Here is a 26,793-nt window from a genome sequence, read left to right on the forward strand (position 1 = left end):
TTGGTGCATTCCGACACACTAGATGGCCGATTAAATCGACGACACCGCATCGCGTCCACTCCCGCTTTGTTGTGATCCGCACGCGCATCCGGCCCACCAGCGCGACCGCTGCCGCAACTATCCTGCATCTCGAACGTTAGCAGCCTTAGACATCAAACAACCACAACCCTAGCTGCCCCTGACACTCGCTCTCGACCCCTCATTGCTATCGCGCATCACTCCCGACAACTTTCTCGTTTGTTGTTTAGCTGCGCGCATCCAGACGCCATGGCTTCGCACAGGCCCAGCGCGTCCGTCACGCTGCCACGCGACTTCAAGTTCGGCCACGAAGACGGAGAAACACCACAGACACCTGCTAGACCTTCGACCGCTGTCGACTCATTTGATCTTGAAGCCCCTGTGCTTCCTAGACAGACATTCAAGTTGCGCCGTCGCCCACGCGACCAGCAAACTGGCGCAATGGACGAGGCTCCCATTCTTCCCAGCATCGAGATGACAGAAGCAGATGAGCCGGCTCACTTCGCTTCTGCTCTCCACATGTCTTCTCCAGGATACCTCGCTCCGCGCCCTGGTTTCTTCCGTCTGTCGTCACCGCCCAAGACACCTGCATCTCAGGTGACATCCTATACCATCGAAACAACGGATGCTACAGAATGGTCGATGTTCCACCCCATTCACCTCCACGACATCATCCAGCGACCATCATCTGCTGGATCGACCTTCTCTGATTCTTCCGCAACCTCGCAAGGTAGCAGCTTCGACTCAAAGTCCTCCTTCGATGCCGGCAGCTGCACCAGTCCTGAAAGCGACGTTGGCGATCCTTTCGCCTACTTTGATCGCAAGTTCGGAATGCCGGGCTCGACCACTCCATCCAGCCGTTTCCCGAATGCAAAGCGTGTCAAGACGATGCGCCATCCTCACTTCACTCCAGAGATGGATAACCATCTCTGGTTCACCTACATGACCTACGTCCAGGATCCGAGAGTCACTCCGTTTAAGATGCTACCTGGCACCTCCCCACCTTTGGGCGTCTGTCATCGTGTCGCGCGTGAGGCAAAGGCATCGTGGCGCGGAAACCGCTTGTCGCAAGCGCCCTACGGCATTCCTCGCATCTCGATCCAGAGCGCTGATTCCCCTGATCCTATCTCTCCGTCCGACCTTATGGACCAATCTACCCCTACTGCTGCCTACTCACATCCTATCGCGCTTAAGTGGCCGCGCTCCGAGGGTGCTACGCGCCGCCGTCTGCGCGAGTTGTGTAAGCGCAAGCCTTCTCTTTCTGCACACTACATGAGGCTGCTGCGAACCCGTAGTCCTTCTCCCTTCGAGTCTTCAAGCAGCGTTAGTGCTAGTAGCAGCCCAAACCAGCCCTCTGCCCCTGTCGCTCAGCCACCTACCCCTCAGCCTTCATCGTTTTCGAGCCGCAGTCTGAACGTCTCGCTTGCCGAGGCGACTGCTCCTTCGATGCAACTAGACGGGCCGCTGGCTCAACTTCACAACCGTACACCTCAGCCTTCCATGGCTCCCATGGCACCTCAGCAGCGTCGTGGCTCTGACTGGTACGCTCGTATTGGCCGTTCCGGAGCACGGGCTGCTCATCAGAAGAGTCAGTCCCTGCAACTTGGGTTAGGCTTGGGTTCTTCTTCTGGCATGCAGTCAAATCCCTTCGAGCGTGGCAGTATCCTTGCCTCGCCTTTCGATGACAGCGAACCATCACGTCAAAACTTCCTGGACAACATGAGCAAGACACAGTCACTTGGACGTGCCTTCTTGAATGACAACAACAACCGTCTTACAGACGCCGGCCCTTCGTTGCGCTCCCCCTTCCCACTTGATGGTCCCATGCCAAGTGTCAAGTCTCTGAAACGCAGATTTGGTGTTGACGACCAGTCAGCCCCCCAGCAGCCATCGCTGGAGGATGTCTTTACCGCACCCCCAGCAGTCACTCCTCATCCTATGCGTAATCGCGGCTTCAGCTTGGGTGCTGTGAACGGTATGGCGCAGAATGCGAACACCAGCTTTCCGCAGCTGTTCACGCCCGCGTCATCGACCGCTGATCGCAACATGGGCGAAACCTCGGCCAGACTCAACCTACCAAAAGTTGCACAGCCACCCAGGCTCGGTTCTCCCTTCGGTGGTGTTTCGAATAACCGTTTCAATACCTTCCCTCGCCGCTTCACACCTCGTGAAGCTGAATTGACGGAACAGCCATTCGAGGATCCCACTCGTCATATGCCCGCCGGATCTCAGCCTGACTCATGACTCGATTGAGCCATTGCATGCAGCTGTCTCCATGTTCCATGGGGACACGATGCACGAGTCTCTCATTCCTCCAGACCAACAACGATCAATCACGACTATTATGAACAAATCTGACGAAGAAGATCATTGAACTTTCACTTTCAACTTTATATGACTTCTTCTAATCTGTCTTTTCTTCACTTCGGCGGGCCACTGTACAGTGCGCTCAACTCTCTGGCGCTGGCCTTCTTTTCTTACTCTCATTCTCGCACACTACTTTTACTGCATCTTTTCGTGTTCCTTCTTCTTCAGTACTGTTGTTCTTTCTTTTCCTTCGTCTCTTTGACGTATCAACGAGACCAGCGATTCCGAGCCACGCAGACATTATACAATGCATAACAAGATGGTGCACACAACGGGGTCAGGCAGGCGCAAAAGGCTGCTTTCTATGGGGTTTCTTTCTTTTTCTCTTTTTACTTTGAAACATGTTGGTAGAAAAGCCTTTGATGATGTTTACATTGGAGGGTTCTCTGTCAATAACAATACCAAAAAAAAAGAGGAGGCGCAAATCGTGGGTATGATTTTCTGGAAGTGCATTGGCCGGAGACGCATAGGACGGTTTGGGACGGTGTTCTTCTCCCTAGCATGACGGTCTCTTTTTCTTTCTGGGGTTTCTGGGTCTTTTCACGTTTTATACAGGTCAGGAGTTCCATTTGATCTCTTGATGAATTACACCTTTTTCACTTTGACATTTTGCTCATGTCCTTGGCTTGGTCTTTGCATTTTTCTCATGCGTTACGAGGTTGCTTCCCATGTGCTAAATGTTCTCACTTCCCTGTCAAGTCAGAGGGCAAAGATAGGCTGCAGCAAAGCACAATACTTTTTCATCATTTTGGACATGCCAAGAGAGAGGTATCGTTTCATCGACTCTCCACTGAGAGCGCTGGGACCACGATTATGCCTTCCCACAGCGACCTAGGTGCTCTGCATCTATCGTGGAGAAAACTGTGCATGACACGATCTACAAATAAAGCTATCTGTTTGTCTCCTGGCTAGGCCAACCACTCCATACATCATCACTAGAACGCTTACGCGTCGTCAAAGCGATGAGCTGCAGGACCCAAATTTGCCCACGTCTTTGGCTCTACCAGCTTTTCCTCTGGTAGCTCGGCTTTTGGTAGCTCTTCCTCTGGCAGTTCGACCTCTGATTGCTCGGCTTTCGGCGACTCTTCCTCGACCAGGTCTTCTTCCTTTGCCATCTCTGCCTTTCTCATGTCTTCCCTCCACTCCTTGTAACCGCCTACTTCCTCAGAAACTACGTCAAACTGACCACAGCTCTTTAGTCTCTCTGCCATCCGATCAACCTGATCTTCCTGACCTCTCATATCATTTCCCAGATGCTTCAATTCTTGATCCTCCTTCCCAAAAAGATCTTCAGCGTCTTCTTTCTGCTTCTCAATGACCTTTGCACAAGAGTCTCTTTCCTGCATCATTTTTGGAAGTCTATCCTCTGCTTTGATGTGTCCATCTGGAAGGAGAGGCGTGGATGAGGTTGCAAGTGAGGTAGTTGAGGGTGCTGCGCGTGATGCAGAGTCTGATGCTGCTGATAGAGAGTCTATCGCTGCTAACAGAGAGACTGGAGTGCTCGAATGTTGACGGTCGCACCAGACCATGATGGTGGGACGTTGTCGACGTTCGTCGAGGCGTTTCATTATTTTCGACTTCACACTGATAGCAGTGGACTTTTGGTTTGGAGAGTAGCAGTCAGAGTGTGAGAGATTTGGAGACGCAACCTTTTATACTGGTGCTAGTCTCTAGCCCATCCATTCACTGGTTCCGATATAGAATATCTAGATATTTGCGGTACTTTGAGCGATTTTGTACGTGCTGAATGGAAGCCATCGAGCATCTTTTCCCAGTGCGTCTCTCAGTACTTTGACTGAACGATTGATGATTAGGACGACGACGTCTTGCTCTCCGACTCATCTGGAACTGGGCTATTTTCCAGGATATCCTCATTTTTCGCGATCTTCGACTTTAGCCATGTGACAGGGTTGAAGCCTTTTGCAGGGGCCGTCAAATCAACGAGGTGTGGGGATGTACCATTAGTGAAGACATGGATCTGGTCAAAGTTTTGCAAGTGTAGCTGCTGTGGTCAGTACTTACAATCTTGAATCTCAGAAAAGGTGTCGACACACTGAGTTGGCGGTGTCAGTCTCAAAGATGTCGACATAGCCTTTTGCCTCGTGTGATTCGCAAGTCTTGAAGGATACCTTTGGGTGTCTTTATCGATCATGTGCGAGAGCCTCGTTCATTGGTGCATTGCGGTGCATCTTCATGAGAGTCCTTCCTTGCTGAGCTGTATGGTCATCCTTGTAAATGAAGGAGAGGACTACGACAGCTCTTCCGGCATGATTCTCATCTCTCACAGTCTCTGTATCGCTGAGGTCAAACGAGATGATCTGGTGGAACTCCAGTCAGCAGATCACACAGACAAAATGGCTTGTTGCTTACTGTTGATGGTGTCATCATGCCTTTAGTGGAAGCAACATCGACCCTCGCAGTCGACTTCTGAAGCTCTTCGAACCTTCCGAGGAGGTTGACATAGTCCATCTACAGCTGTCGAGATTTGACACGCTATTCTCTAAGCTCCTCGGGAAGCTCTTGATTCTTTCCGGACCATTGTGACCGGCTATCGCGATCCTCTTTTGCCGCGTTATAGGCTGGTTCATTGCATTCGTGATCAGCCCAAGTTATGGCATTATGTCTGCGAGGCATGGTTATTGGAGATGATGTGTTCAAAGTCGTGGCTTGATTCTGTGTGATAAACCAGGAAGTTACGAATCACACCATGCTAACGAGCAAGTTTTTTGCCATGTGATGCGATAAAATCTTAACTAAGGAAAGAGCGTTAGTTTAGCATGTGCAACTTCGATAGAGCGACTTTATGACGACAGAATCAGTCAGGAAGTATCGAAGAACTGTCGCTAAGCCTGAAAGCCAGCATGTGGACGCTCATCTGAGTCACAACAAAGCAGCTTGTACTCCACTGGACAAAGGTGTAGAGAAGACTGATCTTTCCCAAGCAGCTCTAGAAAATCACACCGCTTCAAATCCGCCGAAATGCTCACCTTATTCTCACTACCGCACGAGCTGATAATCCGAATTTTCGAGGAATGCCCAAGTGTCCGCGCAGCGGTGAATCTCTCAAATGTCAGCAAGCTCTTCCGTGTCATCTGGCTCGGTCATGAACGGATCGCCGAGGGTCTCATCCGGACAACAATACCGTCAGCGGCAGAGACCGTGGATCTGGCCATGACAGAAACGTTGATGATGAGAGGGGCTTGTGAATCCCCACTATCGCAACTCTGGATACCTAGGCTAGTATACATCGCACACCTCGCCGAGATTGCGACCAGCCTTTGCAGCGAGAATAATCGATGCACGTTTGTCGTTTTACCTGACACTTCTTCTTACTACAATATTCGCAGGTGTATGCTTGCCTTCATCTTTCCACTATTGAGAAAAGATTTGCAGACACCTCTCATGAGGGTGCCTCTTGACAAGTTACGCAAAGCGTTGTCCTTCAATATTGCGCTAGGCTATGATGACGGCTGGAGGTCAGATGACCGACTCGCGGTGCTCTCTATGTTGACGAGGTCTCCCTCATACATGAGATATGGACGGGAGATGTGGGCTTGGACAGATTTGGTTCTGGGAGCGACTGTTACTAGCAAGAGGCTTAGTCATGACTGCCTGACTGCAGCGATCAAAGCCTCCTGATCATGAACTTTAGTCCGCTCTGATCTCTTGTACTAGAGTCACATCAGCATAAGGAACTGCGAAAGAGAGCCTGTAACTAGCATCTCCTCCACAGACATCACCGCTTTTAGAGGCTGTCGAAATGCAGAATGCATTATCGATATACCAGCGCGTCTGCTGGGAGTCAACAAACATCCAGAATTGCCGCAGGCCTAACAGTGTTTCGTGCTCATATACACATTGTACAGTTATACTCTGCCTTTTTACAGTGTATCTAGCACGGCGGCTCTTCGTTGAGGTAGATCAGTACCCAGAAATCCAGCAGCCCTGGATGGACTCTCCGTACCTGACGTTGCGTGAAAACACAGCTGTGGAAAGGCACAATCAATTTGAGATTTAAGCTCCATCTGTGGGGAGACGTGTGAAGTGACCGCTCTCTGGGGACAATTGCACTAATCTCAAATGTACCGTGCCTTTCGGCAGCCGTATGAGATCAGTGTCGTGCCTGTTGGAGGAGTTACACCCGGCCAGTCAACAACAGGCCACTAGAAGGATGATGTGCAGGTTGCTGTTAGCTACTGTCTTTTTTGGTCCGCAGAGCAACTTGTGCTTGAATGGAGGCAGGATGCGTCCAACTCCTGATGCTACACTAGCCTGTGTGCGAGATAAGAGTCCCTGCATCAAACTGATGTAGAGCATTGGATCAGGTGCACGATACCGAGACACCTTGGCTCCTCCGGCCAGGAGTTACAGGCCTGGTACAGTAAAGCACAACACCTCCCGGTGGGTTGTGCCAGGTCAATGTCGAGTGATAGCTCGGGTGTGGACACTACAGCACTCTCCCCAACACCCATGTTGGGGAGAAGTACCTCTCCTAGACAACAGCAATGTACTCATACCTGTACGAAAGACCTGTACAAGAGCAGTCGAAGTCTCAAGACTAAGTTACAGTATGAGATACCTGCAGGCTTCTCTTGACTACGTCGTCTCAGCGTTGAGTTCCAGAGATCACGACGGGAAGAGAGACAGCAGGAATAGGTTGCACTCGACCACTGCAACGGAAACACACCCCGTGTTTCCCGCCCCGTGTTCATCACGACACAATTGACGGATGCAGACATCGACCCCGGACGAGACTTGTTGGGCCTCGACGATATCGAGAATAGACCGGACCTGTGTCTCGGCACTATCATCACTTGCGCGGAGCGACGACAGCCAGGTCTCGACACCATCAACCACGCGCATCGACACTCGGGTCCCATCATCAACACCACCCCCAAAGCACGACGACCATCGGGTCACAAAACCATTGATCATGTCATTCCGTGTGCTCCCAAACGATAACGTAGCCAACGACCCCCATGTCGCCGATCACTGGAGCGCGACGGATGCTGGCCTGAACCGGGAGTACACCCTCGTCGACAGTGACCTGACGTGCGAGCCCGAGTACGATGTTATCCCCGACCCAAAGACTACGCTTGTCGAGAAGAACCCGAAACAGCCTCCCCACCCTCTCAACTATTACGCAGCCGACAGAAGCTATACCAGAGAGCTTGCTGAGCGCATGGGCTTCTGGGTGTCGGACCCGGCTGCTCGCTTGGACGGCGGCAAGCAAAGAAGACCCGACAGACGCAGCGACACAGACCGGGCTTCTCAGAAGGAGACCGAGGCGGAGGCTTGGATCGATAACATCAAGAACGACATCCAGTGCCTCTGGAACAACATGGGCGTCGGTCAGGACCTCCTCTTCGACGAGTTACAGACCTTCAGAGAGTCGTTCTTCTTCGTGTGCAGAAAGAAGCTCGAGGAGATCGAGAAGGTGTTCAAGGAAATCAGCTTGGCCCAGTTTCAGATGGAAGTACGCACCCTGCTCGTCTCACTCGATCTAAAGCTTTCCGAAGATGGTCTCAAGATCATGAAGTACATGGCCACCGACAAGCAAGTACTTCACAACCAGCACACCTTCACCTTCGAAGAACACAGAGATCTCAAGTTACGCGCCAGCAGAATGATCGCTCAGTTGTCCGGCAAGGAGCGCGGCATGCTCCACGGGCACCTTCTCTGCGAGATGGCCCCTGTACAGAGAGAGATGTTCCTGCGCCAGAAGCTGGACCCCGTTCGTCGTCACTTCAGTAACCGCGCCATCAACGAGTATGTCGACGAGAAGAAGAAGAAGTTGGACGAAGCCTTGGACGCAAGAAGTAGGATGTGAGAAGTTTGGCGAAGGATGGACTGCAGTATGAGCTGCTAGATCCTGCTTTGTCGACTGTCGTTATTTGCAGACTGCGTAGGAAGCCGGGAGCGGCAGTGATCAGGAAGAATTCGCTTACCAACAATGAAGATGCGCATTGTGGCTTTCCATAGCTGTTTAGATCGGATGGTTGCTGTTCATCACTTTCTCAGAGCTGGTCAAGGAGTTTCTAATAAAGGGCAATCAGAGGAGCATAGCATCAAGCTCTTTTACACAACACAATACAATAACACCGCTGCTCTAATTCTCCCACATCTTGTATGCTGGCGTGATTCTCATGCATGTTGACACTCATCGCAGTTGCTGGATTATGTTTAGGAAAGAGCTGTCAGAGCACGCGACGTTCTGCCAGCCCTCGGAAGCCGACTTCCGAAGACCGCGTGTAGTTCTCGCGTCAAGAGCCTCGTCACGAGGCACACGGATTTCTTACCGCGACAAGATGCCGTCCAAAAATGCACCTGGTTTTGACTTTCACGACTCCGCTCTTTGCAAGATTTGGTTGGGCGAGAACTGCCATTCGAAATGCCATTCAAGACGGAGTGTCTCGCAGCAATGTTTTGGAGACACTCAAGAGTCACGCGACAAGAAATCGTGTTTGGTACTCGTAGGACTGCTATGGACCACATTGACCAAATGGTTTGGAGTGACTTTTGCAATGAGCAATCCATCCCAAGAGTGTAAGTAGTATACAGCGACCATGACAGATGCAGAAGCAGGAGTAGGCATGAGATACAAGGTGATGGTTCGACTGATTGTTTGACACCATTATAGTTGTTGCCAAGGGGGATTCCCGGCAATGATTACGGCGGATGCTGCTCTTTCGGGTGGGAAAGCATTTGCCCGAACGGCGATCTCGCGGTTCCTCTTTATCTTGAGTCCTGCACTTTCCTTGCAGTGACTTATTTCTCATGGACTTGCTATCATCTGTACACAATTAGACCTTACTAATGCGTCTCCAAAGGCAATTGGTTTACTTTCATCCACCCTTCTTTGAACACTAAAGCCCGTCATGAACACGGATCTGGAGAAGCACAGGCAAACAGAGGAAGCCGAATCACCCCACTTTGGCAAAGAGTCCTTTGAACAAGACATTGAATCTTCTGGCTCAGACGACAATGGAATCACCCTCAAACGAACTGTATCGCGAAAAGCACCACATCCTGAGTGTCCTCGCTGCAAGCAAGGTCTTACAGATGAAGAAGGAGAACCTTGCCACGAGCATGATGGCTTCGAAACAGATCCGAATCTCGTTCTCTGGGATGGAGATGACGATCCAGCGAAACCCATGAACTGGCCCATGTGGCGTAAAATGTGCTTCTCGGTCGTCGCTAGCTGCTTCGTCATTGCAGTGTCAATTTCCTCCAGCATCTTTGGCCCAGCTACTCGAGTCACTGCTCAGATCTATGGTGTCTCTCACGAAGTTATGAATCTGGGTATCACGCTACACATTCTTGGATTTGCTTGTGGACCTCTCATCTTTGGACCTTTGAGTGAAGTGCTCGGACGTACTATACCCCTCTGGATCGGTCTTTTCTTCATGGGTCTCTTCCAGATTCCAGAAGCTGTTGCCACAAATGTCGCAACTATCCTTGTATGTCGCTTCCTCCAAGGCTTGTTTGGTAGTGCCATCTTTGCTGTTGTCAGTGGCATGTTCGTCGATATCTGGTCACCGATTCATAGAGGTGTCGGACTGGGTCTATCAGCCACATGTATCAATCTTGGCTCGACATTTGCTCCCATCATCGGCGCCTATGCAACAAACCATCTAGAGTGGAGATGGACGGCCTGGCTCACACTTATTTACTGCGGCTTGATTGGCTTCTTTGGCCTGCTCATCATACGTGAGAGCTTCGAGCCGGTCCTCCTTGCTCGCAAAGCCAAACGTCTGCGCGCGAAGACGGGCAATGAGCACTTCTATGCCAAATTCGAAGAAAATCCCATTGACTTCAAGATCCTGATCCACAAGTATGCCACAAAACCAATAAGGATGTTTGTTCAGGAACCCATTCTCATCTTCTGCACAATTTACCTTACGATCGTTTACGGCACACTCTTCCTATCATACCAGGCCATCCCATTCTCATTCCGCAAACGTGGCTGGAGCCCTTCAGTCTCATACCTCCCCTTCATCGCCGTAACCCTCGGTATCATCAGTGCCTGGATCCTCTTCTCAATCTTCACCTTAACATGGTACAAGCGTCGCTGGCTAGTAAACAAAAGCGCACCACCAGAAGACCGTCTCCCACCCATGATTCTTGGCGCCTGCATCCTCCCACCCGCTCTCTTCTGGTTAGGCTGGTCTCAAGAAACCCACTGGGCTTCTCAAGTCATAGCCGCCTATTTTGTTGGCCTTGGTCTGCTTCTCATCTTCATCTCTGGTATCGTGTACATTGTCGATACCTATCTTGTAAACTCCAACTCTGCAATGTCCATCCACATTGTTGTAAGGAGTATTGTATCTTCTTCTTTCCCTCTGTTTGCGGGACCTATGTTTGAGGGCTTAGGAACAGGGTGGGCTTGCTCAGTATTAGGATTCGTGTGTTTGATCATGGTCCCAGTGCCGATTGTGTTTTACTACAAGGGCAAGACTATTAGAAGTTGGAGTCGTTTCGCGCCGGATTAGAGTTTATTCCCATTCTTCTATAGATGATAGCAATACATGCAGATAGCTATCTTCACCGACGGCAAGTCGATTGTTTTCAAAACTTCCGATCTTACCCATAGATGGTCCACAGCTGTACATACGAGCGCAAGAACCAAGCAGTCACGGGAGTAAGGGGAAGGGCAACATCGACACTCCTCTCGAGCCATCACGGCCCTTGAAGGCCGCCAGTCTGTCTTGACTATCCGCCTTGTGGATACTTGCACACAACGACCAAGGAGTCTACCTGCGAGACTGTTTGGCCAAAGCCGACTGACCTGGCTTGGGCAGACACTAGATGGCATTGACGCGCAACAAGAGCAGATACACTAATGGACGTCAAAAAATTCGTAGCGCGCAATGAAATGGTCAGGTGAAGAAGATAGTCGTTCATTGAGAGTGTTTTGCACGTTGGTTTCCATTTTGCAGACTTAGGTCTAGAACGTTGTCTTCAGTCTCGATGAGGCGCACGTGGTTACAGAACCTCCCGTCGCATTCACCAAGCTATGTCCGACGGACTTACATTCGTAGCTGAGAGGATGCACGTGGATCACACATACTCTCTCAATACAGCACAAGTCTACCATGATACCAAGTACCTTTGGAGAAGGCTTGTCGTGCAAAGTGTCGAAACATCGGACAAGGTGTGAGTCGTTTGCGAGGGGTTTCGAGGACGGTAAGGGTGAGATGACGAAGGACGAAAGACGGAAAACGACGGCGGGGATAGGAAGCATGTTGTGGATCGTGGAGGAATCGGAAGGAAGGAACTATCGATCGCATTTGCGGTGATCTTGATCTCGTGGATCAATCGCGTCGAAGGGGGGAGGAGGTCGGATGGTTGATAATTGATTGGTTACGGTATCGATTTGATCGGGTCGCTCGTGTATTCGCTCGCCTCGTACGAACTGGTCGAACTGCGCTGCTGCTAATTTTTGATCAATCTCGAGTAAAAACGCCCGCCTTGAAAGCAACCCAACAGCAAGAAAACAAAAAAACGTATAAGGGGGGCGTCAGACAGCATGAACCTCGCGCATTTTACCCATAATATGGAACGCTGTAGTGGCGGCGAGGTTGCTGCATGGTGTGGAAGGGGGAAGAGTGAATCATGCTGGCCAGGCGGCATGACGGACCGCGACATCAAATCTGTCACTATTCCAATGGGAATAGTGCACACTAGCAGTGATGGGGTTAGTGGGGTAAGAATGGGCTGAACGCAGGATTACTACTCTGCGGTGTCAAGATCGTCGTGGGCTACAGCAGCAGCAGGAGGAGGAGACTCGACGGCAGGTTCTGCACAACGTTAGTGTCTACCTTGCGCGTTTCCGTTGAGTCGATCGTCACTTACCCTTTGGCTCTTCACCGTTGGGCTCGCGTTCTTCACGCTCTTCACGCTCTTGAACCTCGCGTTCCTCAGGTTCCTCGCGGGGGCGTTCCTCACGCTCGCGGTCATCGTCGCCGCCGCGCTTGGTGTCACGCTCACGGTCGTCGTCGCGGTCTCTGACATCACGGTCTCTCTCGCGCTCGCGATCCTCGGGGCTACGGGTACGGTCGCGGCGATCGTAGTCACGCTCACGGCGATCTTCCTTGCGAGGGGAGTTGTCGCCACGGCGGGAACGAGGCGCAGGGCTGATGGAGCGACGACGGGGAGAACGGTCACGGCGGTCACCACGATCGCCACGGTCGCCGCGGTCGCCACGCTCACCACGACCACCATCGCGAGGAGGACGGCCAGCGTCGAAGCGCCAGGAGGCAGAGGGAGGGGTTCTGGCCCACTGTCGAAAGCGTTAGTCTTGCATGCTCGTTTGAAAGAGTGCCGATTGGGAGCGCACCTCGATTTTCAGTTCCTCGTTGCGGCTGATGCGGCGGTTGTGCATCTCGTGGTAAGCATCGTCGGCATCACGGCGGCTCTCATACTCGACAAAGGCGAAACTGTGTAGGTGTTAGTGTCATGTAGAAGGGACCAAGTAGGTATGTCAAGACTTACAGTCTGCTGGAAGAGGTACGGGGTGCGGGAATGTCACAACGGACAAGACGGCCATAGCTGTTGTAGTCAGCATTGAAACAAGTTAAAAAGGATTGCGCGGCACGAGCGCAATGCCAACATGTCGAGATGCGATGGGATGCATACCGTTCAAACTCATAGGCGAGATCGCGGGCGCGAGTTGCGGGACCAAAGCCAGAAACGTAGAGAGTGGTTGCGGAGCGCGACATGATGGGTCCCGGTTGGTATGTGAGCTTCGGTGTGTACTAAGTAATGGGACCTGTCAATATCGAACAGATGCGACGTGATGGAAAGGCAAGTCGATAAACTTGTGTCAAATGACGCTGCAGAAGATGTGGCTGGGCCGCTCTTGCTTCCTGCGAGAGCTTGCCATCTTTTGTTCCTTGGCACGGGACTTGCCGCTGGGGGACTCCCTCACCTTGCCGTGCTTGCCAAAGGCCTTCAGATCCTCCTGCTCCTTCATTTCTCTCCATTTGTACAGGCGTGTAGAGTGGTCGTCTGAAGAAGACATGATGAGTAACCTCGAGCTTGATTGAGATGCAGAGGTGACGCGGTCGAGCAGAAGAGCGAATTGCATCGACATAAAACACATCCGTTTGTGGTCAGGTCAACACGCCCGATCACTTGTCACTCACTTTTTGTTTGCGTCTTCTCAAACTGCACGACTGGAAATGTGATTGTGCAAATTACTTGACTCCGAACTTCTTGGAACACACTTCCACGCCACTCCTGGACATACATCTTCCCTGCTTTGAAACGTTCGACACTGCTAAGAATAGCCCAAATTCAGTAGTCTTCGAGAGGAGGGAAGCGTGAGTTCGCTGTCGTGTATTGAGCCGGCCATCTTTGAGCTACTCTTTGGTTCAATGCTCTGATTCTGTGTCAGTCCTTCTCATTGTTGAGAGCAAACACGTGGGCAACCTACCCGACTCTTCCCTGGGTCCATTCTAGATCTCTCTGGACATCCCTAGCAGCTTGGATGCCATCTGCAAAATTTCTTTTGGCAGACTTGAGTCGAGACTGTGCCAATGCTTGTAGAGCCTGTAGCTCCCTAGTTTTGGCATTGAGCTCGCCAGATCTAGCCGTAGCATCAGTAAGCTATACCTCAATCATGTCTCCAGGGAAGGTTTACCTCTGAGCTTGCACTGCGAGGCTACGATCCAGGGGTGCAGGATCCACTGCCCTGTTGAGGCGTCCGCCCATGTAGCTAAGCGCATCTACGGGACTGTTGCTCTCACTACCCGAGTATGAGCTTATAGACTGGGCTCTACTCGGGATCGAGTATGAGCCTCCGCCTGAGCTGGTACTTTCGGACCTTGAAGGCGGAGGTTGATATAGCTGGCCGTAAACAGGAGATGGTTGGTAAGGCTGAGATGCAGCAGTATACGCAGACGTCTTTGTTGAGACAGCCCATGGTGCACTGGGCTGAGCAGCGTAAGAGTATGTTGCAGAAGGCATTCTTTCTTGTCTGGGTGTTTCTGCAGACGGAGGACGATGTGGAAGGAAACGAAGAGAACGATATGATGAGACTGACATGACATTGCACTTACTTATTCAATCCTCATAACCATCCAACCTCTTCCCCTCATCAAACATTACAAAATCCATTCGCTACACTTGTCTTCCCACCTCACCACCTCGATACCTCGAATCATCCTTCCCGCGTCACTCAACAGTCAGCTGAGTGCCAATGGATGCGGGATAGGCGAGGATACCGTCTCTTCTTTATTATCCCTTGCCTTTGTACTCACTTCGGCTAAGCCAGATTGTATCCTCCTCCAATAAGTCAAGGCCTACGGGCAGGCGCATGGATGGATCCTTGAAAGTCGTGGTTGCCATGCAGTACCTCGTGGAGCCTGTAGTCTCGAGACCCGACACTGCCGCAGCCAGAAGAATTAATTCTCTTTGGGCAGCCGTGTCATCAGGTAACGAGAGTGCTTGTCCAGTAGATTTTGATACGTTCTCTGCATGTCGTGCGAAGCTAACAGTACACCCTTGACAGCTGTCATGGCATGGTGTTTGACTCGCCCGGACGTGTCGTACCCAACTATCTCGAGGAACGCAGCCCGTCCGACGTCCGAGACGACCATGCTGATTCGTCAATGCCAGCGTCGGGCAGCCAAGGTGGGGTCCAGTACCATGGCTCGATGTTTGGCGTGCATGCATGCTTCCTACCGCCTTGATGCCTAAGTGTATATCTTCTTCTTTATTTGACTTTGGACTAAAGTCCGAGTTCAAGGTCGCTGGGTAGACCGCTCTTTGATGTTGGGCACCACCTCGTTGGCCGCAATTCAGGCAGCATGCTATCAACGAGTACATCGGGTGCGAAGCGAATGCATTCATGTCTTTGTATGTATCTACCTCTAGAAACTGTTGCGCTAGCAAAGATACCGGAAAACATCAGTACGTGGAGGGCATCATCGACAATCGACCACCATCAATGACTTGGACATTGCCATTATGGTAGGCTCCAGACTTGCCAACAAGGAACAGTATCATACTGGCCATGTCTTCATACGAGCCGGATCTGCTTGCGGGGATCTGGTTGACTGGGAATGAACCAGAGTCTCCAGCGGTCATGTCAGATGGGAATCCTATATCCAATTAGTCTGACAAATCACACATCGGATTGACAAAAAACTCACTTCCTGGTGCGATGACATTGCTCCTGATACCGAAAGGGGCGAGCAGGGTAGCCAAAGCCTTGCCCAGCATAGCAGCACCTGCTTTGGTTGCCGAGTATGCCAGGCCAGCAGTCACGAAGCGGTTGAAGGAAGCGATACTGGCAACAGTGATGATCTGACTCGTTCTCGGGTCATTGACATCGTACTGTGCACCCTCAACCCTCTCCATGACCTCTTTTCTGCCAGTAGCCCAGCCTCTCTTCTTGTTGGCCTCGTCAAGCAGATGCAAGAAAGCAGCACTGACATTGACGATGGCAGATGTGTTTGTTTGGAATGAAGTGTCCCAGCTTGACCAATCTCTTTTCATAATCTCTTGCAACTCCTGGATGCTTTGGGCCTTGTCGATGCCCTTGTGATCTGGACCAAGCACGCCAGCGTTGTTGATCAGGACGTCGACATGCGAGGACTGTTTCTCAATTTGCTTGACTGCAGCGTCGACGGAGGATGGGTCGGTAACGTCGCATTGGATAGGTACGACGATGTCAGGGTTTATTGACTTTGCAGCATCTTCGAGGTTCTTTACTCTGCGTCCTAGGAGGTACACCTTCTCGGCTCCGGAACCTGCGAGACTCGTGGCGAAGGCGAGACCAATTCCTGTAGAGGACGGAATCAGTATATGATCAAAGAGATATCCGCTTGGACACTTACCACTTCCACCTCCTGTTATGACAACAGTGAGGCCTTTGGCCGAAAAGAGATCAGAGGGATTGATGGGCTTGGAGGTATCCATGTTTGCTGTCACAGTAGGGCTATGATGTGATACGACTGGATGCGGAATAGATTGAAGGTTGATGTATTTGATAAAGTAAAGAAGACTACAGATCTATAAGTTGCTTGTTGAATGCTTGACTGAGTAGAGGGTGGGAGCGGCATGAAAGAGGAAGCTCGTAAGCCCCATATCAATACCGGACGTCATACTGTGCAACCAGAACCACAACCCCGATCAGTATGCATTTGTGAGCACATCCTACGATGCGCTAGTACCACGTTAACAACATGTTGGAATGGAGCATGGAAGTATGTAGACTAGAAGGGCGTCCAAAAGAATCGTGTTGGCCGAGCTTCACTTCCACTCGCTCACTCGAACAGGATCCAGAAGCTCGCCACGGGCTGACGGCACCCTGTCCCTCATCTGAGTCATGCTCGTGGCAAGTTCCACGGCATCACTTAGTAATCCGCTTATGTCAGCAACGAGGTCCGCCTGCTGGTATATAAGCTTGAACTTGCTCACACTCGATATCTTTGAATCATACTTACCTTTTCGGGTGCCCAGCGATCATGCAGGCTGGCGCACTAAGGAGACTCCATGCATTGCACAGCGCGTAGGAGACTCTTTATGGATGTCCTTCGGGGCCTCCACTGGAGCAATTTTTGTTCTCACACTTTTTATGTGTCTACTTTTCATTGATTGACTAGCTACATGCTGGTGATTGAAGAAGAGATTGTCTTGCTGTGATTGGTACTCACTGTCTACTATGTAGTGTTGCTGTTTTGGGTGTTGTTGATTGAACGCGTATCGACGCGGCCTTGGACCCCATGTTCCGTGATTATTATTATATACACAATGCATCATTCGTTCGCCGGGCTCACTGGGGTCGTACCTCACTTGCTTTTCGTCAGCTCTATGTGCCCCTCATTCTCCTCAACAATGCAGCAGCATGTGTCCCAAGTGCTATAATGTACCGAGTCTACAGTTGTAAAGTTGTGTGAACGTTTCCTAAGCGGCATTCAACCCTCTGAAAGTGCAGTCTCTCACTGTCGGTTCTAGCCTCTTCAGACATGTTTGAGCATCAAATCGTGAACACCTCCAGACTTTACTCTCAAGAACTATGCACTTGAAACGAATGATTTACAAAATGGAGAGAGGTCTTGGTCTCACCAGATTCGCGAGAGTCTGAAGCAAAAGCCGATGATGAACACGTCAACGAATGTCAACTGCCATGCAATGACTTTAGATGATCGAGAGACCACATGCTGGTGTCACTGAGTTGACCATGAACAGATGTCGAGTATTGTTAGCTCCCAATCGTGGACGAAGTGTTGTTGTTGTGCTCAAGTAAATCGTGACAGGGTGGTCCTCTCGGCTTGGGAAACGCCGGCGAGTCGGCAGGCGGGCGTCCGTGACGTGGATGAGCTCTCTCAGACAGCTGCATGCACTCGGTCAATCCTCACAATCACCAAGCATCTTGTAAAACCATCATCTGCATCGCACGCTCTTTCACTAAATCCGCCGCCCAAAATCTCTCATTTCAACAAAGCCGACACACATAACCACACGACAAGATGGACAGCTTGGTGGCGCAGTACAGCAGACCGGCGTTCAAGGATGAGGGCTATCAAGAGCAGGAGCAGCTGGAGCTAGTCGATGCCATGCCTACCGCCATCGATCTCAAGTTCGCACTTCCTCCTGTCGCACAAGTGAGTTCAGATCACAGTCTGGGAGAAAGCCACAACTGACCATCTCGTAGGCGCAATCATGGCTCCGCGCAATGACCGACGACCACTCCAACCCCAGCTGTCCCATCAAGCTCGCTCACGGAACAACTACTCTCGCGTTCAGATTCAAGGGCGGCATCATTGTGGCCACAGATTCAAGAGCGACTGCAGGAAACTGGATCGCCAGTCAAACGGTCAAGAAGGTCATCGAGATCAACCCCCAGCTGTTGGGTACCATGGCCGGTGGTGCCGCCGACTGTCAATACTGGCTTGCCTACCTCGGTATGCAGTGCCGTCTTCACGAGCTCCGTCACAAGCGCCGTATCTCGGTCGCCGCCGCCTCCAAGATCCTGGCCAACCTGGTCTACCAGTACAAGGGCATGGGCTTGAGCATGGTATGTTGCCACTGCAGCTGATGCGCTGATCAAGATTGCTGACTTTGCACAACAGGGTACCATGTGCGCTGGTGTCACACCTCAAGAAGGTCCCGCTCTCTACTACATCGACAGTGATGGCACTCGCCTTGCCGGTAACCTCTTCTGTGTCGGTTCCGGTCAGACGTTCGCCTACGGTGTGCTTGACGCCGAGTACAGCTACGACTTGTCAGACGAGGATGCTTTGGAACTCGGCCGTCGCAGTATTCTGGCCGCCACACACAGAGATGCATACTCTGGTGGTTACATCAACCTGTACCACGTCAAGGAGGAGGGCTGGGTCAAGCACGGCTTCAACGACACCAACCCCATCTTCTGGAAGACCAAGCTCGAGAAGGGCGAGTTCTCCAACGTCACAGCCGACCTGAACTAGACACAGGCATGCTTGACAGCGCATGCATAGCGGGATCGGCGTTTTTATGGCGGCTGGTGCTTGATGACCCCTCAAACTTGTAATCATACAGACAACTCTGATGGTAGACGAAACAACTTCTCACTTTATCGAACTTTATTATCATGAGATGTGTATAATGTGAAATGGTAATTCTAATCTTGTCCAAGTGACTGAAGATGCTGCGAGCACTGTCGCTGTTCTTCGAAGCTTCCTTTCCATGTGCCCGATCTTGTCAGTCCCACTCTCATGATGGACGTAGAGAGAACAACGAGCCGAGTCAGGGCATGAGTGTGTCTTAGATCTATAGATCTTGCGCAAGACGACACATCTGGGTCACACTCGCTACTGTTCTGGATATAACAGTGCCTCAAGACAATTACGCGGGACAGAGTTTAGCAGACGGGGAAGCAACGTCACCGCCGAAGTGGATGAAACTTGAAAGCTGCTCTTGCCCGTCGGACTTAACAAGAACAGCCATCTAGGCAACTCGCGTGATTCAATCCTCTACAGAGCGCCCTTTCCCTAGGAACCTCAATCTGCACCCTACACGAGCAGTAATTACCGCGACCCGACCGACACCAGTACAACGCATCATCATACCCACCCCACGCACCGCCGCGGCATGTTCTTTCTAGGCGCATAAATTACCACCCTGGTGCAACACAACAAGATGATTTCAGATCAGGAAAAGAGCTTGGGAGTCTTTCTAAGGGATCTGCCTCGCGAGTTCAACAACCGCTACACAGAAGAAGCAGACTCGGTCCTTCGCTCTCGCCTCTTCCGCTCCCTCGTCGGCGATGATGAAACAAAGTTGAACCTTTTGTTCCCCGACGGTGTCCCGGATGGAGAACAATGGGTGCTCCGCGATGCACAGGGCGCCGTTGATGGCGCCGAATACACCGCCGCAGCAAAAGGCCACCCTTGCGGCCACATCTTCAAAGCCGGCGAGTCCACATACCACTGCAAGACTTGCGCTGCCGACGACACTTGCGTCCTTTGTGCAAAGTGCTTCGCCGAGTCAGATCATGAGGGTCACATGGTATACATTAGTGTCTCTCCGGGCAACAGTGGCTGTTGCGACTGTGCAGATGACGAAGCCTGGGTCCGTCCTGTTCACTGCACAATCCACAGCACCGACGACACACCAGGACTCAAGGCTGCTGGAAAGTCAAGCCAGACACCGACATTACCAGACGAGCTCCTCGAGGTTGTGCGCATGACAATAGCAAAAGCTTTTGACTATATGTGTGATGTTTTCTCATGTTCACCCGAGCAACTGCGCCTGCCGAAGACTGAGGACACCGTAAGAAGAGATGAGCTTCTGTCACGTCTGACTTCACATCTTTACGGTGGCGCCGAGGTTGATGAGTCAGACGAGGAGTACGCGCTGGTCTTGTGGAACGACGAGAAGCACACCGTCACCGACGTCCAGAACCAAGTAGCCAAGGCTTGCAAAAAGCCGAAGAGTTTCGGCCTACTAAAAGCCATGGAGGTCAACGATATTGGTCGAAGTATCATCCACTACTCCCGCGACCTTCCCGAACTCCTGCGTATGGCCGCAGTCATAGAGCAGCTCAAGGTCACCGTGACAGTTCGCTCAGCCAGAGACACTTTCCGCGAGCAAATGTGTAGCTCTGTTGTTGACTGGATCTCTGACATATCAGGTTGCTCGATTGCTTCCGACCCCCATGTCCTCCGCAACACAATCTGCGAAGAGCTGCTGCGACCGTGGCGTATGGGAAGCGAAGCTATCAATGCTGCCATAGGAGAAGGTGGTATCGATGATCACGAGCACGAGGAAAATGTCAGAAACCGGAGGGAGGAAGCTAGATGGTTCCGTCCCTTGGCCGGCATTAATGTCGTTCGCATAAACGTAGAGAATGATGACGGCGACGAGCAAGGAGTCGACGAGGACGAGGACGAAGACGACGAGAACGACATGACTATAGAAGAGTTTCTCAATGCGGGACCTGACGATGAATTTGGCGCTGAAGCTATGGACTTGGACCCCGATAACGCCAACCTCCTCGCCATGGCTGTCGCAGATACCGACATGGATCTTGACCTTGTTGACGTCGACACCGAAGGTCCTGCCGAGAATCTTGAGGCGACTTTTGCGGGATATCCTGCTCCCCCACCACCACCTACACGCCGTCGCACTAGATCCGTGACAGTGAACGAATCTGACGATGGAGAACAACACCCTTCGTCAAGACCAGACCCACCATCTCAGCCTTCAGCACCCTTCTCTAATCTCCCAAAGACTCCAAAGGTCAGAGTCAGATCGAATCGACCCACTCGTCCTGCTCGTTATTGGCTCGAAACCCCAGAGGAGTACAGATCACAGTCAGCCTCTACACCGGCGGAGGACCTTTGGCAAAGAGTGCGCCTCGATTATCTCATACTGTACGATCTGAGGATGTGGAAGACGCTACGCGTTGATCTGCGTCATTTGTACATCAGCACAGTTGTGACCGTTCCTCAATTCAAGCGCATACTGGGACTCAGGTTCGCTGGTCTATACACAATGCTGGCTCAGCTCTATCTCATCGCGGACCGTGAACCTGATCACTCTATCATCAATCTGTCTGTCCAGATGCTCACGACTCCATCTATCACCGCAGAAGTCGTAGAGAGAGGCAACTTCCTTACAAACCTGCTTGCTATCCTTTATACGTTCCTCACCACTCGCCAAGTCGGATTCCCCAAGGATGTTAACCCGAGTGCGACACTAGCATTCGATGCAGGGGCTGTTACCAACAGAAGGATGTTCCACTTCTTCCTCGATACGCGCTATATGTTCCAGTCCGCTTTTGTGCAGGAAAAGGTTCGAAACGAACCTCGCTATTTGATGCAGTTCTTGGATCTAGTCAAGCTACACCAGGGTATCTGTCCCAATGTGCGAGCTGTTGGAGAGCATGTCGAATACGAAGCGGACGCATGGATCAGTGCTACCTTGATTATCAAAGAGATCAACAGACTGTGTCGTCAAGTTGCAGAAGCTTTCAGATGGTCTGATGATGGAGACACGACCCCTGTACAGAATGCCATCAGACATACCGCGCAAGCCACCTTCATCAACGCCTTTGGCCTTGAGCGCAACAGGTTCCCGAGCGCAGAAACCAAAGAGGCCCAGATCTTCCTGCGTTTACTCAACAAGAAGAGACCCAAGTACATTGAGGCGATCAGTCGTGAGGCAGCGTGCCGTCAGGGAAGCTACAGCCTGCCTCAGTTTGACGTGACTAACGGTTCGATGAGCTTCCACCATCCTCTTCATTATCTGTTGTCATGGTTGCTTGAGGCAGGCGTAGACATCACACGCGAGGAAATGCTCAGAGTGTTGCACTTCACCCCTGCAGACTTCAAAGACCCCTGGCAGACGAGTTGGAAGACTCCGCCGCAAGTCACGGCCTACGACTCTGCTGAAATTGTGACAATGCTCTTTGAGCATCCTCTCCGTGTTTGCGCCTGGCTTGCTCAGATGCGTGCCGGCATGTGGGTCCGTAATGGCGTAACTCTCCGTCATCAGATGCACCAGTACCGCGGTACCACTCAGCGAGACGTCTCTTATCAGCGTGATGTTTTTATGCTGCAAGCAGGTCTTGTGCTCTCTGGCAGCCCGGACGAATCTCTAGGCGAAAGATTCTTGGCCCAAATCGTTGACAGGTTCGATCTTTCTGGCTTTGCAAATGGCGTCTTTGATATTTACCCTGGTTACGACGAACAACAGCGACTTGATGTCACTGAGGAGTTCTTCCATTTACTCATTATTCTACTCAGCGAAAGGCAGAATCTTTTGCCTGGCCAGGATAAGCCGAGTCAGCATGTCAAGATCTTGCAGCGCGACATCGCACACGTTCTTTGCTTTAAGCCGTTATCGTTCTCTGATATCTCTAGCCGTTTGACCGACAGAGTTGCGGACTCTGAAGAGTTTGACACTATCCTTGAGAGCATGACAAACTTCCGAGCGCCTGAAGGCCTGAATGATTCTGGCACATTCGAGCTACACCCTCGCTATATTGAGATGATTGACCCGTATTATGCCTACTATAATCGCAACCAGCGCGAGGAGGCCGAGACCGTTTACAGAGAATACATGGCCAAGAAGACCAACAAGCCGGCTGCAGAAATCGTCTTCGAACCTCAACTCCAGCCCATAAATTCCGGACTCTTCAAGCACTTGGGTGCATTCACTCAGACTACTTTCTTCAGTAGTATCATCTACTGGGGCATTGAGTTTTGTCTGCGTCACGATCAGGCCATCGAAAATGCTCAGATAACGAGAATCGAAACCATGCTTCATGTGGTCCTGCACCTCACTCTTCTGGCCGTGATGGAAGATGCTACTCCGAAGGGACCGAAGCCAATGGTTGCAGAAGACAGCTTTGTCAGGCTAGCCATCTCAGTGTCACACAGCGAAGAGAGCTCAGACAAGACCATTGTAGAGTCACTTTTCCGCTTGTCGAGAATCAAGGCATTCGCCTCCTGCGCGCCTAAGGCTCTGCATACCCTGGATCTGATGTCCGGGAAGTGGCCAGAAGAATTTGCCAATGCCAAATCAAGATTATTGCCAGATGATAAAGAAGATGTCTCTGAGAGTGCAGCCAAACCCGCCGAGGATAAGGAAGCTAAGAAGAAAGCTGCGCTCGAGCGACAGGCGCGAGTCATGGCACAGTTCAAGGCGCAACAAACATCTTTCATGGAAAACCAAGGCTTGGATTGGGAAGCTGACGACTACAGCGATATGGAACAAGACAACGACTTGAAAGAGAACACTGTTGAGACCAAGGTTCGTCCCTTCCCTCAAGAACCCTGTATTCTGTGTCAAGAGGACACCGATGATAGCAGAGTTTATGGAACCTTTGCCTTTATTGCACCGAGCAGGATTCTCAGACAAACTCCGATCGACGACAAAGATTTTGTGACGGAAGTCTTGGATACCCCAGAGAATCTCGACCATTCTGCGGATGCTATCAGACCATTCGGCGTTGCCAAATTCGCGACAGAAGGCGAGAAATTGAACGCAGATGGCTCAAAGGGCACACAAGAAAGACGAGGCCTCGGAAAAGGGTTCCCGCACAACAAAGCATTCCATGGGCCGGTGCTGAACAGTTGCGGACACATCATGCATTTCAGCTGTTTTGAAGCTTATCTGACAGCAACCAAGAGAAGACATACACAACACATCTCACGCAACCACCCTGAGAGGCCTGACACAGTGGAGTTTATCTGCCCCCTCTGCAAGGCCCTAGGCAACACATTCTTACCGATCATCTGGAAGGAAAAGCATTATCGTCCGTCGCATATACTCGATCAACAGTGCGCTGGCTTCGAGCAATGGATCCACGACCACGACGAGCTTAGGAGTGCGGACGAATTGGGCCGACTGCCGTCGAGCGAATCTATGCGTGAGTCGCATATGGACTTCATGCAGAAGGCATTGGTCCCCACCCTAGCATCTTCTTACCCGCAAGGAGTTTCGTCCACATATGCCTTGGAGGCCCGTTCACAAGAATCAGAGTCGGATACACAAAGCTCCGAAGAAGAGTCAAGGTCGATAATCCCGGAGGTTGTTCGAAGAGCGGCAGCCAACTTCAACGGAATAGAAACCCTGGTGAACTTGACACCAAGATTGGAAAGTCTAACCAACCTTGCGAGCAGGTTCGATGGCCGATCTCGACCCGCTACGCCGTCTGCTGAGCTTAAGAGAGCATACAACCGCATCGAGGAGAGCTTGAGTCCGATCGGCGCCTTGAAGCCAAACACTATCGGACTCGAACCCGGCACTCAATCTTCGACGATACGCCTTGCCGAGACACTGTGCAACACCTTGGCTTTTACTGTCTCGAGCATGGAGATCTCATACCGAGGGGTTCCGAATTCCCCAGAAGGCGAGACTGGAACATTCCTTGACTCAATCTCTGAGCAGAGCATGAAGACTCTTCGCATTCTTTCGGAGACCGTTCGCACTGCGACTGCAGCCGCTGCCGTTAAAAGCGGTGTTCCCGAATATCTCAGAGAGTCCAGAGTACATGGTTCATGGGCACATCAGCTAAAGAAAGTTTTCGGAGACGACTCTGGCGAGAACCCAGCACTTTCTAACGCTTCCTTGTTCGGGCACGACATTTTCAGCTTCTTTGCGAATTGTGCGGTCAATGAAGTGCCGATGGGTCAAAGTATGCACCACGTTCTTAGACTGTGCTATTCAGCTGAGCTAGTCAAAGTCATTGTTACGTTCTTGTGCCGCGATTCTCTCCGAGAGGCCTCGCAGACCAGTCAGACAGGTACCTGGGACGTTTCGGATATCAAGCTGTTCCAGAAGTGGTGCAAGGACCAGGATGATGTACAATTCAGCCCACACATCTCTTCCTCACGCCTCGCCGAGCAAAGCTTCTGGGAGTTGGAGTGGGAAGCACCAGCCCTCAGCAAGGTGATCGACGCTTACGCTCTTACATTCTTGAGAAAGGCTCTGCTGTTGACTCACATACATTTCGGTATGGATTTTGCGGACTTTAACGCAAATGCAGAGCTGCCGGAGTTGCAACGTCTAGCTAAGGTCCTCCGTCTACCTAGACCTCAAGAAGTAGTGGCCCAACTTGGCCATGATGAGCAGATTCAGGCGCTCGCAGCGCGTTGGGTAGATAGCGTTCTTGTCAGTACTGCCACGAAGGAGAGGATGCGTGCGGATGCGCAGTATCTCGGCCACCCTGCCATCTTCGAGCTCGTTGGCCTGCCTAAGCACTATGATACTTTGACCGAGGAAGCTATCAAGCGCCGCTGTCCTACGACAGGCAAGGAAGTATCGGATCCCGCCATCTGCCTGTTCTGTGGTGAGATCTTCTGCAGCCAAGCCAGTTGCTGCATGACGGATCGGAACAAGGGCGGTTGCTTCCAGCATCGCGAGAAGTAAGTCATACCCATTGTGTTCACAAGAGTACTGCTAACAGTCACGTAGATGCAGCGGTAACATCGGCATTTTCATCAACATCCGCAAGTGTATGGTACTGTTCCTACATCACAACCACGGTAGCTGGTACCATGCGCCTTACCTTGACCGTCACGGCGAAGTCGACCCTACACTTCGTCGTCACCACCAGCTCTTCCTAAATCAGAAGAGATACGACAAGCTGCTCAGGGAGGCATGGCTTAATCACGGTGTGCCTAGTGTTATCTCCAGAAGACTTGAGGGTGATATGAACACTGGAGGATGGGAGACGCTATAGAATTATCACATCAGTAGTGGGTAGTATTATGCATCGGTTTGGCGTTATTGAGTGCTCGCATACATAGATTATAGCACTGTCAATCTTAACTCGTTGATTGGGATTTGGTTTATTCCTCTCTCTACACTGTGGTGGGCGTTGTTGGCAGCCGTGGAAAGGCAGAGTCTCACCTGACTCGAAGTCGTCTTCAGCGAAAGCGTACTCGTGAGCCGAGCTCTCTACACAGCACTGTAGATCTTAAACCTGCTGTGCATTTTGACAGCGCATATTTTGTGAGCAATTTTGGCGAGGTCTAGATCAGCCGTGGAAGTCCTTGATCGCCCGTTTAGCCAGGTGTCAAAGCTGTGTCAGATGCTTGTCACGATGACGGTTTCGCGCTTGTGTCTCAGCCCTAAATTCTTTGCCCTATCTTTTGACAAAATATACCTTCGGGGCTCACCGGTACTTGATCCCTCGTTGATCCTGCCGACATGCACGAGCCTGTTTGGATGGAGGCCGCTCGAGGTTCCTAGCTTCTACGAGAGCAGACTAAACTGTTCAAGGCGAAGCGACTAGTCGTGCACTTTGAAGGATCGCGAAGAGGGACGAGAAAGAAATGTTGAGCTAGAGCGGATACCGAGAGGCATGCAGCTAGCGCTGTACTTAAACGTTTCCTCCAGACCCTGACCGTTGCACACGATCGACGATCAAACCCAAGCCCCGTCGGGACTTGTGGTCGAGTTCAA

General features: G+C 51.4%; 10 protein-coding genes across 10 annotated transcripts; 6 read left to right on the forward strand and 4 right to left on the reverse strand.

Moving 5' to 3' along the window:
* Positions 1-145: 145 nt before the first annotated feature.
* Positions 146-2,820, forward strand: AUEXF2481DRAFT_176511 (uncharacterized protein). The gene is made up of 2 exons (XM_013492918.1): positions 146-2,146; positions 2,516-2,820. The coding sequence occupies exons 1-2, from the start codon at positions 268-270 to the stop codon at positions 2,638-2,640; spliced, it is 2,004 nt and encodes a 667-aa protein (XP_013348372.1). The 5' UTR covers positions 146-267; the 3' UTR covers positions 2,641-2,820.
* Positions 2,821-3,238: 418 nt separating this feature from the next.
* Positions 3,239-4,248, reverse strand: AUEXF2481DRAFT_35330 (uncharacterized protein). Its single transcript, XM_013492660.1, has one exon. The coding sequence runs from the start codon at positions 3,951-3,953 to the stop codon at positions 3,330-3,332; it is 624 nt and encodes a 207-aa protein (XP_013348114.1). The 5' UTR covers positions 3,954-4,248; the 3' UTR covers positions 3,239-3,329.
* Positions 4,249-5,109: 861 nt separating this feature from the next.
* On the forward strand, positions 5,110-6,257 carry AUEXF2481DRAFT_176517 (uncharacterized protein). Its single transcript, XM_013492919.1, has one exon. It carries the CDS (start codon positions 5,365-5,367, stop codon positions 6,022-6,024), a length of 660 nt encoding a protein of 219 aa, XP_013348373.1. The 5' UTR covers positions 5,110-5,364; the 3' UTR covers positions 6,025-6,257.
* Positions 6,258-6,906: 649 nt separating this feature from the next.
* AUEXF2481DRAFT_176519 (uncharacterized protein) lies at positions 6,907-8,564 on the forward strand. Its single transcript, XM_013492920.1, has one exon. It carries the CDS (start codon positions 7,115-7,117, stop codon positions 8,213-8,215), a length of 1,101 nt encoding a protein of 366 aa, XP_013348374.1. The 5' UTR covers positions 6,907-7,114; the 3' UTR covers positions 8,216-8,564.
* Positions 8,565-8,873: 309 nt separating this feature from the next.
* AUEXF2481DRAFT_35333 (uncharacterized protein) lies at positions 8,874-10,957 on the forward strand. Its single transcript, XM_013492661.1, has 2 exons — positions 8,874-8,931; positions 9,026-10,957. Exon 2 carries the CDS (start codon positions 9,264-9,266, stop codon positions 10,875-10,877), a length of 1,614 nt encoding a protein of 537 aa, XP_013348115.1. The 5' UTR covers positions 8,874-8,931; positions 9,026-9,263; the 3' UTR covers positions 10,878-10,957.
* An 838-nt stretch (positions 10,958-11,795) lies between these two features.
* AUEXF2481DRAFT_696166 (uncharacterized protein) lies at positions 11,796-13,106 on the reverse strand (the record flags this gene model as incomplete). Its single annotated transcript, XM_013492921.1, has 5 exons — positions 11,796-12,185; positions 12,241-12,667; positions 12,725-12,824; positions 12,880-12,936; positions 13,024-13,106. The coding sequence occupies 5 exons, from the start codon at positions 13,104-13,106 to the stop codon at positions 12,118-12,120; spliced, it is 735 nt and encodes a 244-aa protein (XP_013348375.1). The 3' UTR covers positions 11,796-12,117.
* A 595-nt stretch (positions 13,107-13,701) lies between these two features.
* On the reverse strand, positions 13,702-14,500 carry AUEXF2481DRAFT_35335 (uncharacterized protein). Its single transcript, XM_013492662.1, has one exon. It carries the CDS (start codon positions 14,353-14,355, stop codon positions 14,026-14,028), a length of 330 nt encoding a protein of 109 aa, XP_013348116.1. The 5' UTR covers positions 14,356-14,500; the 3' UTR covers positions 13,702-14,025.
* A 642-nt stretch (positions 14,501-15,142) lies between these two features.
* On the reverse strand, positions 15,143-16,444 carry AUEXF2481DRAFT_176640 (uncharacterized protein). Its single transcript, XM_013492922.1, has 3 exons — positions 16,230-16,444; positions 15,543-16,175; positions 15,143-15,491 (listed from the first exon to the last, which is right to left on the reverse strand). The coding sequence occupies exons 1-3, from the start codon at positions 16,309-16,311 to the stop codon at positions 15,298-15,300; spliced, it is 909 nt and encodes a 302-aa protein (XP_013348376.1). The 5' UTR covers positions 16,312-16,444; the 3' UTR covers positions 15,143-15,297.
* A 1,297-nt stretch (positions 16,445-17,741) lies between these two features.
* AUEXF2481DRAFT_76056 (uncharacterized protein) lies at positions 17,742-18,886 on the forward strand. The gene is made up of 3 exons (XM_013492844.1): positions 17,742-17,999; positions 18,050-18,412; positions 18,468-18,886. Exons 1-3 carry the CDS (start codon positions 17,865-17,867, stop codon positions 18,822-18,824), a joined length of 855 nt encoding a protein of 284 aa, XP_013348298.1. The 5' UTR covers positions 17,742-17,864; the 3' UTR covers positions 18,825-18,886.
* A 440-nt stretch (positions 18,887-19,326) lies between these two features.
* Positions 19,327-26,170, forward strand: AUEXF2481DRAFT_85045 (uncharacterized protein). Its single transcript, XM_013492864.1, has 2 exons — positions 19,327-25,751; positions 25,801-26,170. The coding sequence occupies exons 1-2, from the start codon at positions 19,516-19,518 to the stop codon at positions 26,066-26,068; spliced, it is 6,504 nt and encodes a 2,167-aa protein (XP_013348318.1). The 5' UTR covers positions 19,327-19,515; the 3' UTR covers positions 26,069-26,170.
* The last annotated feature ends 623 nt before the right edge of the window (positions 26,171-26,793 follow it).

The sequence above is a fragment of the Aureobasidium subglaciale genome (genome assembly GCF_000721755.1).
Source record: "Aureobasidium subglaciale EXF-2481 unplaced genomic scaffold scaffold_1, whole genome shotgun sequence".
In the NCBI taxonomy this organism is placed as follows: Eukaryota; Fungi; Ascomycota; class Dothideomycetes; order Dothideales; family Saccotheciaceae; genus Aureobasidium; species Aureobasidium subglaciale.

Bases quoted from the DNA above. Each gene is read 5' to 3' on its own strand.
- AUEXF2481DRAFT_176517 (XM_013492919.1), top strand. From the start codon at position 5,365: ATGCTCACCTTATTCTCACTACCGCACGAGCTGATAATCCGAATTTTC.
- AUEXF2481DRAFT_35330 (XM_013492660.1), bottom strand. From the start codon at position 3,953: ATGAAACGCCTCGACGAACGTCGACAACGTCCCACCATCATGGTCTGG.
- AUEXF2481DRAFT_35333 (XM_013492661.1), top strand. From the start codon at position 9,264: ATGAACACGGATCTGGAGAAGCACAGGCAAACAGAGGAAGCCGAATCA.
- AUEXF2481DRAFT_176511 (XM_013492918.1), top strand. From the start codon at position 268: ATGGCTTCGCACAGGCCCAGCGCGTCCGTCACGCTGCCACGCGACTTC. The intron at 2,147-2,515 runs ATAACCGTTTCA...ATTCTCGCACAC, and splicing joins TCCCTTCGGTGGTGTTTCGA to TACTTTTACTGCATCTTTTC.
- AUEXF2481DRAFT_85045 (XM_013492864.1), top strand. From the start codon at position 19,516: ATGATTTCAGATCAGGAAAAGAGCTTGGGAGTCTTTCTAAGGGATCTG. The intron at 25,752-25,800 runs GTAAGTCATACC...ACAGTCACGTAG, and splicing joins TGCTTCCAGCATCGCGAGAA to ATGCAGCGGTAACATCGGCA.
- AUEXF2481DRAFT_35335 (XM_013492662.1), bottom strand. From the start codon at position 14,355: ATGCCTTCTGCAACATACTCTTACGCTGCTCAGCCCAGTGCACCATGG.
- AUEXF2481DRAFT_176640 (XM_013492922.1), bottom strand. From the start codon at position 16,311: ATGGATACCTCCAAGCCCATCAATCCCTCTGATCTCTTTTCGGCCAAA. The intron at 16,176-16,229 runs GTAAGTGTCCAA...CGTCCTCTACAG, and splicing joins CATAACAGGAGGTGGAAGTG to GAATTGGTCTCGCCTTCGCC. The intron at 15,492-15,542 runs GTGAGTTTTTTG...AATTGGATATAG, and splicing joins CAATGTCATCGCACCAGGAA to GATTCCCATCTGACATGACC.
- AUEXF2481DRAFT_76056 (XM_013492844.1), top strand. From the start codon at position 17,865: ATGGACAGCTTGGTGGCGCAGTACAGCAGACCGGCGTTCAAGGATGAG. The intron at 18,000-18,049 runs GTGAGTTCAGAT...ACCATCTCGTAG, and splicing joins CACTTCCTCCTGTCGCACAA to GCGCAATCATGGCTCCGCGC. The intron at 18,413-18,467 runs GTATGTTGCCAC...TTTGCACAACAG, and splicing joins AGGGCATGGGCTTGAGCATG to GGTACCATGTGCGCTGGTGT.
- AUEXF2481DRAFT_176519 (XM_013492920.1), top strand. From the start codon at position 7,115: ATGCAGACATCGACCCCGGACGAGACTTGTTGGGCCTCGACGATATCG.